This window comes from Branchiostoma belcheri, unplaced genomic scaffold, assembly GCF_001625305.1.
Source record: "Branchiostoma belcheri isolate BF01 breed outbred unplaced genomic scaffold, Haploidv18h27 scaffold161, whole genome shotgun sequence".
Classification (NCBI taxonomy): domain Eukaryota; kingdom Metazoa; phylum Chordata; class Leptocardii; order Amphioxiformes; family Branchiostomatidae; genus Branchiostoma; species Branchiostoma belcheri.
The window spans coordinates 42,804-53,821 of NW_017803058.1; the positions used below are offsets into that span (position 1 = coordinate 42,804).

General features: G+C 40.0%; 2 protein-coding genes across 2 annotated transcripts in view; one reads left to right on the forward strand and one right to left on the reverse strand.

Moving 5' to 3' along the window:
• The window catches only part of LOC109466241, a 13,710-nt gene extending 12,888 nt beyond the window's left edge, over positions 1–822 (reverse strand). Inside the window, exon 1 of the mRNA XM_019763914.1 lies at positions 526–822. The gene's annotated coding sequence lies outside the window, so the exon portion shown is untranslated. The remainder of the gene's footprint in view (positions 1–525) is intronic.
• A 457-nt stretch (positions 823–1,279) lies between these two features.
• On the forward strand, positions 1,280–10,589 carry LOC109466250 (protein FAM185A-like). The gene is made up of 9 exons (XM_019763923.1): positions 1,280–1,829; positions 2,962–3,071; positions 4,222–4,314; positions 5,287–5,341; positions 5,731–5,814; positions 6,336–6,377; positions 7,026–7,121; positions 9,493–9,633; positions 10,374–10,589. Exons 1-9 carry the CDS (start codon positions 1,427–1,429, stop codon positions 10,493–10,495), a joined length of 1,146 nt encoding a protein of 381 aa, XP_019619482.1. The 5' UTR covers positions 1,280–1,426; the 3' UTR covers positions 10,496–10,589.
• The last annotated feature ends 429 nt before the right edge of the window (positions 10,590–11,018 follow it).

The window sequence follows — 11,018 nt, forward strand, 5'->3', positions numbered from 1 at the left end:
TTTTTTTTTTTTTTTTTTGCAAATCAGAAAAAAATGAAGCGGGCGAATCCGTTAACCAAGAAATTAAATTGGTGGGTGTGGCCTAAAAAGTGCAATTAAAGCAACAAGATAACAATACTGATTTCATGTAGTCCATGCAAATTAATACATCAAATAGCTGTATTGGACAGATCTGTGACTCGAGTGTGAAATTTCCCCTCATACTAGTACCATCATGGGCACCAACTACATGTATTGCTATAATGTTTAAAGTACTAAGTTACTACGTTAGTCATTGTCCTTACCAGGAAGAGTCCTTACCAGGTAGAATAACGTTCTGTATTAATGTACATCAGAAAAATGACAATCCTGGCAATAGTGAAAAAAAGGAATAATTATTATTATTAGATATTATTACTATGAGTAGAAAAGGTGCAAAAAAGAAGTGTAGAAACAAATCATATTGACAGGTTAGCCCGTCTTTCAAAATATTATCATGCACGTCTACCTGAAACTGACAATGGATTTAAAAAATTCACATCTTACCTTGAAGATACCTGACTGACCAAAGGCACTCACTGGTTACACAACCCTTTAACCTCTTCACACATTTATGCGACTTCAAAAATAGCACAGTTTCGCCAGGATTTACAAGAGACCTTGACCTCTAACTTCTTAGGAGTCATCATGAAGCGGAGGGGGGATCCATCTGTTTGGAACAGAAGCAACATGCATCATCAGAGACACTCTAAAATGTTTGTGTCGTTGATAAGTAAGACAAAGAAAACAAAATCGCGGCAGTAAGAATCAACCGTTAACCTTATCTTTTCGTACACCTGTTACCTGTGTCCTCGACGGGTCACACCCCCTCTAGTAAACTTTTGCCGGAAATCTGAAGAGACATCCCACTATTATGGAGGGAATTATGATCTCAGAATGACAGATATTATGTTGCAGTCAAATGTAACTAACATTAAGTACTTTTGATATAAAATATCAAGTGTGATGATGTTCACTTTACTTCCCATTGTTGCCTACTGTACACGTAACAATTAACGTTATATGACTAATATTTCCACCCCTAAAAACAGTGTATGCGTCCATCATTTGGCGGAGAAATACAAGATAACCTCGTCGGTGAAGTATGTAAACACGGCGCTTAATCTATCAATTCCATACCCCAAAATAGCAAAGACTAAAATAGCTATTTGGATAACTTTTTAAACTTGCATCAATAAAAGTGTCAGATCGTCGTCCAAATAAGTTCACAGTGTTATCTTTATGATGGTACTATTTTTACTTGGCACCACGTTACAAAGGTCATACGGTAGGTGCATAGGCACTACTTCCGGGAGGTAAGAGATTTGACTTTCGGTGCGTTCCGATAGAAAAAAAAACGTCTACAAAATCCTCGTTTGCGTAATCTCATCGTCGGTGTCAATTCAACATGGTGCTTCGGACCTTCCTAAGGATCCCTGTCTTCTGCAGACGAGCGTTCTCCCTTCACGACAAAGCGAAAAACGTTTTTCTGGCGAGATGTTTAGATCGCGATCCCCTCCCACATGTAACGTTACATCGAGCCGGCATGTCTTCACAAACGTACGGGGTCCAACCGTTCGCCGTGTATCATCTGAAAGTCAGACTACCGCTCAGTGTTCACGTTTCGCCCTTAGACCCACTGGAACATCCGAACGCAGATAAGTTTGTAGTTGACGTGAATTCTGAATCTGATGAACACAGAGTAGATGTGGTTGTGAAGGATGATGAGAAATCAGTGGAAGTTACTAGTACAAGCTCGGCAGAAGTAGAAGGAAAACCTTTATGTCATATCATGACACCTATGAATTATGGTGAGTTCTGTCATAGATTTAAAACGTTTGTATATCAAAAATCTTTCATTATGATATATTCCTACTTTTTTTGCATTATGACAGGTTATATTGGTAAGGCCACACCAATTTAATTTGTTGGATCTGGGATTTTTTCAGAAAAAATATGAAGCGACAACTCGAAAAAAATAATAACAGGTCTGGGCTATTACAGCCCCAAATGCTATGACAGGAGCCATGAAGTCAACACAAAAGGCTGGGTTAATATTTCTACGATCAATTTTGAACTTTTAATCAAACCACTGCATTGATAGATGGAAAAACTATAACAAGTAGGAAGAGAAGGACTTTCCTCAACTGTTGGGGGCAAAATATGAGCATATTTTAGTTGATTTTGAACCAAAATTTTTTTTCCCTTTTTTTTTTTTTTGCAAATCAGAAAAAAATGAAGAGGCGAATCCGAGAACCAACAAATTAAATTGGTGTGGCGTTAAGGGTAAACTTATATAGGTAACACTTTTGCACCCAAAATTGAAATATTCTAACATTAATTGAGGAAACCTTCATGTGATTGTAATTTACTTGAACATATTTGTGCAATTCTCTCACATTTTTTACATTTATTGTTGGTGGTAAAACAACCCACACGAAGCGCACTCAGTTTGTGGTACCACCACAAAATACCTGAATGTAAACAAACATGACTGACAGCTGTTTCCAGTGTAACAAGACGAAAAGGGACGCACGTCTGAACTCGTCAATGGCTTTATCTCAACTCCTTTATTCAAGTACTAACCGGCCGGTTCTAGAGCCCCTTCCCTCGAACGGTACCGGTATAGATCACCTGTTCGAACACGACGTTGGCACGTGCGCTGGCACGTGTTCGAACAGGTGGCCGCGGCCCCGCCCAAGGGAGGCGTTAGAACCGGCGAAAGTCATTCTTACATGTACATTGTTACACCAGCTTTTGAACACACTCGTAAAGTGTCATATTTTGGTACATTCAATTCCTAAATGGCACTTATTTTTCCAATGGAGTAGGGTTGATTCAACTTATTTTGTAAATAAATGACCAGGAAATTTACTTTTTGTATCGTCCTATTAAATGTTACATAATGCATCTTTAAAGTTGACCTGTGCTGTTGCTGTTCAGATGTAGCTGTTCAGGTGTCAGGTGCAGCAGAGGCCAGAGTAGAGAACATGGAATGTCCCACATGTGTTGTGAAGACAGAAGAGGGAGACTGTCATCTAAAGAGTATCAAGGTACAAATATGTCTGTCTCCTTATTACCTCCGGGGGAGGAGACATCCTTCCGCGGAAGGGTTTTGTGAGAGATTTAGATTTTCATGTTCGCAGCTGTTTCTCGAGTTTGGGTGGACGGATTCTCTTGAGACTCGGTATATGTTTTGCTATTGGGCTGCAGATGATGCACGTTCTTTTGTTTTTATTGTATATGTGTTTTCGGACGTGAAAATGGTGCCTTTTGGTGGCCCCAAAACACCCCTTTGAGCGTGAAAGTGGTCGCGACCGTTGACCTTTGGCGTGTTTAAGCTATTCTCGGTCTGGTCCACGTATATAACCCCTCACACAGAGGGGTGTCCGGTCTCGATAAATTCTTTGTTTAAAACCCTATATAAAAATATACAATAAAAAGCCCGGAGGTATAAAATCTCAAATTTTACTTGTTTATACTGACATTTGTAGATAGAGGTCATAAATAGTTGCACCTGCAGCAATGGTGGTGCAGTATTCTATTATTTTGACATGATCAATGTAAAATATAATTTTTTAAGTAGAATGAACTACATGTAGTATGCTAAATCTTCTCTTTTGGTATTCTTTATATAAATAGTGGTTTCCATCCACTTACATTAGGCCTGGGAAAAAAATGTTGTGTTTCCAGTTTTCCGACCGACCCTAGAAGAAACTGCTGACCCTAGCCTTTTTTGTGTGTTGACCTCTGCATGGGACATAAATTTTTGAGCAGATCTTTTCTATCTCCATGATCTGACACCTGAGTGATGTAATGCTTCAATTTTCAATGTCAATGTTGGAAAAAGTGTCCTCATGCAAGTTTCAGTTTGTTAAACTGTATTGTATAAGTTGGATCACATTAGTCAGATCACTGGAGATTTTGAAAGTGCAATATAAAAAAGAAAGAAAAAAAAGATAATTCCTACATGTACCTACCGACACTAACTTTTTCAGGACTGAAACAGGAAACACAAGATTTTTTCCCTAAGCCTTAACAGGAATTTTCCATAGTTGCTCCTGAGCTCTGTGCATTATTGAAAATGAAAATCAAATAAAATGTATTTCTTATGTCCATGATATCGATGGCTTGCTTACTGCTGTTTTTTCTCAAGTGTATATGTTTGACTGCTGAAGTTCTTTTCTTTTTTCACATCTCCAGGGTATGAGCACACAGGTAGACACAGGAGGAGGGAGTGTGTATGGACAGGGAACCGTACTGGGGAATGTAGACGTCTCAACTAACTCAGAAGGGGTGAGATCTGTCATGGTCTTGTGAGCACTTTCATTTATTATGTATTAGTGTATAAATATATACATTGTGTATGGGGAACACTAATCATAAGGAACATCACACAATCTTTCTGGTATACCTTTCTGATTGGCGTTCTGATACGCCAAAAAGCAGTTACTCGAGCAACTGGATATGATTTTGGAAACGGTCAGACGTTTCAGCTAGTATCCACTAGCTTTCGTCAGTGACTAGTGGACAGTGGATACTAGCTGAAACGGCTGACCGTTTCCAAAGTCATATCCAGTTGCTTGAGTAACTGCTTTTTGGCGTATCGTATTACCTGGATGTCTAACCTTCATCGACGAATCTTTCTGATAGACAGGAATTTGTGGCTATGTAGCACCCAATCAGATGCTTGAATGGTTATTTTCTGGTTCAGAAATCGGTGTTTCTTCTGTATCTGTATCGGTATAGCCAGTATAACCACCCTTCAGCGTAACACACCAGCTTGGCAGGCACGCGGCGCGGCAGCAGCTGGCTACAGTACACCGATCGACTTGTTACACCTATTGAACATCTAACTCTAGACATTGCTAAGAGCTATCTAATGACAATGCCCCTACTGTACTTGGTGACTTGTTACACCTAACCCTTGAACATCTAACTCTAGACATTGTTAAAATCTATCTAATGACAATGCCCCTACTGTACTTGGTGACTTGTTACACCTAACCCTTGAACATCTAACTCTAGACATTGTTAAAATCTATCTAATGACAATGCCCCTACTCTACTTGGTGACTTGTTACACCTAACCCTTGAACATCTAACTCTAGACATTGTTAAAATCTTTTTAATGACAATGCCCCTACTATGCTTGGTGACAGCGAGTTCCACTCTGCGATATTATGCAGTTTTACATTGTATACACGTACCAATTTCACACACACGTGTTCCTAGTTTTCATCATATCATCTTTACTTTCTGTTTTAGAGTGTGAAACTAGGCAAGCTCCAAGGTCAGGCAATGAGTGTTGCAACACAAGATGGTGAGTGTGTTGATGTTTCTTGACAACTTGAAGGATATACTAATATTTAGCCTTTTCCTCGTGCAAATTGTACTTTTGATCATTCAAGTGTACTTGATATATGCTAAAAAAAACAGTTCAGTGGTTCAACAATCAATAGTCTTTGTTAAAAACCTGCAGGTTTGAGGACCTCTTCAGTGCCACTGATGAAAGGTTTTGGATGCCACCTGACCGTTTCCAAAATCATGCCCAGTTGCTTGAGTAACTGTTTTTGGCACATCTTATTACCTGGATGTCTAACCTTCATCTACACACTTGATATAGTTTGCTTGTCAATCTTCTCAGGTATTTAACTGATTTCATATAACTGTTTTGAGGCACTGAACTGGTTTTATGCCTCCCACCCTCAGGTACAATAGATATAAAAGACATCTATGCAGAACTGTCAACTTTAACGTCAGATTCAGGGGACATCTGTATTGGGAGTATGCATGGTAAGTGGTAATAACAGCTTAATCACAATCATTAGAAGTCTTGTAAGAAAGTAGTTTAGTCTTCTCCAACTGGATAGATTTTTAATCAGTAGACGTTTCGGGTGTACATCCGACACCCTTCATCAGTACAAGTACACCCGAAACGTCTACTGATTAAAAATCTATCCAGTTTGAGAAGACTAAACTACTTTCTTACTGTTAGTGCTAACCATTATTATTATTATTATTACTATTGTTGTTGTTGTTGTTGTTGTTGTTGTCATTGTTGTTGTTGTTATCATTATTATTATTAGTGCTAACCAGTATTAATAATAATAATTATTATTGTTATTATTATTGTTGTTGTTATTGTTATTATTATTATTATCATCATCATCATTATCATTATTGTCATTAGTATTATTACTATCCCTGGATGAGTAATTTTCACCAATGTATTAGAAGTCTTGATTTGTTGTTTAGGTTGCAGTTACTAAGTGTAATGTCATTTATCTGACTAATTACACCAAATTCCCCCATAGGTACCAGTGCTGTAGAAACTACAGAAGGAAACATCACAATAGGTAAGTCATCTTTCAACGGATTCTATATCAAGGCCTTATTACAGTAAGGCTAGCTTGTCATGAAAGCTCATCTGTGTTGGTAGTTACATGTTTCCAGGTGAAACATTTGTTCCAACACAAAAGGTAAATGTTGTTATCTAGAGCTTTTGACCAGTCACTGTGGTCTTCCTTAGTAGACTGACCCAGTGAGACTTGTCATGTGGCTTCACTCAATCGTGTCTAGGGTGACATCACTTACATGTACCAGATACATTTGACCCAGTGTTGACTTCTGAGACAAGCCACATGACAAGCCTCACTTTGAAAGTGACTGGTTGAAAGCTCTAGGTGAGAACATTTCCTATTGTGTTGGAACAAAGTTTTGACCTGAATTTAGTCAGGCTGCAGTAAAGCTCTTCACTCTCTCTCACTCACTCACTCACTCACTCACTCACTCACTCACTCACTCACTCACTCACTCACTCACTCACTCACTCACTCACTCACTCACTCACTCACTCACTCACTCACTCACTCACTCACTCACTCACTCAGCACCACATGCTCCAGGGAACATAGCTCTTCAGCAGTTTCTAATTGATAGAATAATGCTATGGTGTTGCAGGCCTTGTCGTACCCTTAATCAGCTGTACTCCTCCCATGTTACAGACACAGTAGATGGAGACCTGTCAGCCACCACACAGACTGGCAGTGTTACCCTGTATGTCAGCAGGCATCAACTAGTGGATGTCACCTCTGAGGAAGGTGGGCAACTTAGTGTTTAATATTTGTTGCAGTAGCCATGAGCAACATTAATACATATAGCAAGAGGTAGATCCTTTGTCACTGACTTCATTATGTTTACCGAAGGAAACATATTGTTTTTGCTCAGTTTCTTCCTCTTCTTCTTCTTCTTCTCCAAACAGTGACCTCTGACCTGACCAATGACATGATTTGTTGACATCTGTCACCATGGTGACTGGTGTTGGGTTACATAATGTTGCATTTTCATGGTCTGCTCTGGCATTGTTACCATATACTAGTAGTACATGTATGTGAATGTGTTTGAGTAAGAATTAACAGAGCAGACCATGTCCGAAGGTAAACATTATGCATTTGCTTTGCTAATGTTACTTCTCTAGTGTTAAAACTTTAATTACTCCGTGAAGGAGGTCAGGACCTCCGGACGGAGTGTTGTGATCGGCTGATTTTTCATGTTCACAGTCAAAACACTGGGTTCTCTTTGTGTAATCGGCACGCAATTTTATACGCCGTCTGCGGGCATGCCCGTGTTGATGCACGAATGTGTATTTTTGCCGTTGCTGCTTTCGCGGTCAATGTAATATTGCAGACGCACCCCTACAATTACGAGGCGAATTGGAATGGTCCAGAAAAACGCGTTGTTTGGAATAGCAGTGGGGGGGGTGGAACTTCATGCAGATACGGGGTGGTTTTGATAAGTGGTTCCAGATGTTTTTGCCCATGGTTAAGAGATGGCAAGTTTTTTGGAAGATGTTCGCAGCCAAAACGCATTCATCCGTACGTCGCATTTCTGTGTAATTTCGCATGTGGTGTGGCATTATGTCCGGGATGATGCACGTCTTTTTATTTTTACCGTAGCTGTTTTGATATTGGAGTAAATGCTTATTTTCGAAATATCCCCATTTCTTTGAAATGTTTTCGTCCGTTTATGTGACCGCAGTAGTTGTAAGTCGCGGTCAGGCTGATGGGGACAGAAATGTGGGGTGGTCAGTGGTCAGCATTACGAAATGTAAATACCGATGACGTAATCCTATCGATTTCGAACTGGTCGGCTGTGGCGACCTAGTGGCGGCGTGTAATTAGTCACGTAGCAACTGGCCGGTCGTCCTAGCAACGAGCATGCTGGCCGCTTAGTGTTAGTGGAGCAGCTCTTTGTAAACATGGACAATATTTTTGAGCAACCCATCAATGTGTTCTGCCTCGTGGTCGGATGTGGTCTGGGGCTGGTAAACCGCACATACTAGTAGACCGGGTAATTTTATGATTTGCTAGTTGTAAAGGCGTCTTGGAGTATGAGCCGGTATATGAAGAAGTAGCCTGTGTTACACAATCATGCTTTCGGCCGGATTGATGTGCAACTGTTACTAATTGCAGGGACTGCGCTAATGCCGACCAGTCGCGCTGTCCTGATACACCGCGAATGTGCGAGTGTTCCCTGTGGACAGTCCCGGGAGTCATTTTTTTCGCACATTCCAGGAGCCAAACCAAAATACGTTCATGAATCGAGTCCAAAAAACCGAAACGTGAAAATCGGATGATCGGACCTGATGTACATTTCTCTTTCTGTAGATTGTACACACAATACACACATCTTTAGATAATCTGGCCATGGCAGGTTAAAAAAAAGTAACCCTGAATCATACTAGATTAGCGTAAATGCATGTTTATGTGTTCAAAACAAAACAAGAAAAGAAATTGTTTCCGGGTATTAATCTCTTGAATCACGGCGCTGAATATTGACGCAAAAATATTTCGGGCATCGCGCGCCCTTCCCCGTTGTTTAGACTGTATGCAAATCCCGCGTCACGTGTCGGCATTTCGCATCTCTGATTGGTTGTTGCGTCTTAAGATGACTGAGCCGACGCGCGTTTAAACAATTTTTCTTTGTTCGATTTATCACACTTCACAGAGAATTGTCGCCAATGGCTACTTCTTTTTGTTGCAATATATAATACTTCACGGAGAATTGTCGCCTATGGATTCTTGTTGTTTTTTGTTTGAGTTTGCTGGAGCACCTCTGGTGTGCTATGTATGCAGGTCAACATTATAACTCAAGTAACTGTGATTGGATCTTTTGATATTTGATATGTGGGTACCTGTTGTGGAAATAAAGGTCAAGTTCAAAAATGGCAAACTGGATTTTTCCAGCAATACTGCAGCAGGCTTTTTATGTATTTGTTGATTGTATGTGTTCATCATAACTCCAGAAGCTGTGAATGGATCTTAATGATATTCGGTAGGTGAGTAGCAGTTGTGTATTGACCTTCCTGCTATTAGAACATGACAACAAACATAATTGCAGAGTGAATATCATGAACTGTCTTAACAAATAGAACCAAGTCAAGTCGAAGTGATGAAGATGTTTTTATTCCAGGAGATATATGTATCAGTGTGCCCCATGAGCTGGCCACCAGACTGGAGCTCACAGGCAAACAGTTAGAGATTGACCCAGAGTTGAGAGTAGACAACATTGAGGATTCTTGGGATGAAGAACTGCAGTGTAAGACACTCAAAGGTATGTACCTGTGTCTTCTTTGTCTATTTGTTCATCAGGGCTCAAAATACTGGGTGCCTTTAGTGCAGGTAAAATTGGAGCTGTGCAGGTATTTCTGATGTCTACCTGCCCCTAACCTGCACTGGTCCATGTACTGGGTATATGCAGGTTAGTGCAGGTAAAATTGGAGCTGTGCAGGTATTTCTGATGTCTACCTGCATCTAACCTGCACTGGTCCATGTACTGGGTATATGCAGGTTAGTGCAGGTAAAATTGGAACTCTGCAGGTATTTCTGATTTCTACCTGCACCTAACCTGTAGTGGTCCATGTACTGGGCTTATATAGCCTGATTAAATCGCTTTTGCCGGCCGCCCAACATCCAGCCAGCCCCCGACTATGTAGGGAGCCCCCCGGAGCTTGGGTTACATAGGCTAGGGCTTATATATACATGTAGGTTTATGTGGATTTTATTTGATGCATTAGCTAGTAACTACCACAGAGTGTAAAAGAAACAATGGCAATGGCTTCTGAACAATTTTTACTATGATCCATAGTACTCAAAGTCTGAGTGATGAAGGTAAAATTTGTCTGGTGCAGGTAATTTTCAATGTTACCTGCACTGGTTGCAGAAAAAAGTATTTCAAGCCCTTTTTGTCTCAGAGCAATAGGATTTAGAAAGCATCCTTAGATGGTACACTAGATGGTAGTTTACTGTCTTTGTGGAGGTTTGACTTAATGATTATCATGTTGACTGTTGCAGGTTTGTTGAACTCTGGAAACTCAGCTGATCTCCGAGCCACTGCCAAGGCAGGGAAAGTCAGTCTGAAGGCAGTGAGCTGGCTGGACTCACTCAAACTCAGGAATAAACTGGCTATAAGCTAGTACTAACTACTCCTTTTATAAAGAGTGTGAAGTTTTATTGTTGATAAGGCCACACCAATTTAATTTCTTGGTTAACGGATTCGCCCGCTTTATTTTTTTCTGATTTGCAATTAAAATTAAAGTCAGAATCAACTGCAAAATGCTCAAATGACATATTTTGCCCTGAACAGTTGAAAACAGTCCTTTACATCCTAGTTGTTACAGTTATTCCATCTTTCAATGTAATGGTATCATTAAAAGTTCAAAATTCATTGTTTAAACTTTGAACCAGCCTGGTGTGTTGACTTCATGGCTCCTATCGTACCATTTTGGGCCATAATAGGATGCCTAGACCTGTTTTTATTTTTTTTCACCCGCCTGCTCCATTATTTTTCTAGAAAAATCTGTTAACCAAGAAATTAAATTGGTGTAGCCTAACTGTAAGAAGTAGTAAGAATCGCAAACAAAAGAATTGTGTGGAAAACAACTTTGCCATGTTGCATACTTTAATGGTGTGATAATGAAAATATATTGATATTGAAGT

What these genes read in the sequence shown, in the direction of transcription:
- LOC109466250 (XM_019763923.1), top strand. Translation starts at nt 1,427, where the DNA reads ATGGTGCTTCGGACCTTCCTAAGGATCCCTGTCTTCTGCAGACGAGCG. An exon ending in AGAAGGAAACATCACAATAG is followed by an intron (nt 6,378 to 7,025) that starts GTAAGTCATCTT and finishes CCCATGTTACAG; the next exon opens with ACACAGTAGATGGAGACCTG. An exon ending in GGATGTCACCTCTGAGGAAG is followed by an intron (nt 7,122 to 9,492) that starts GTGGGCAACTTA and finishes TTTTTATTCCAG; the next exon opens with GAGATATATGTATCAGTGTG.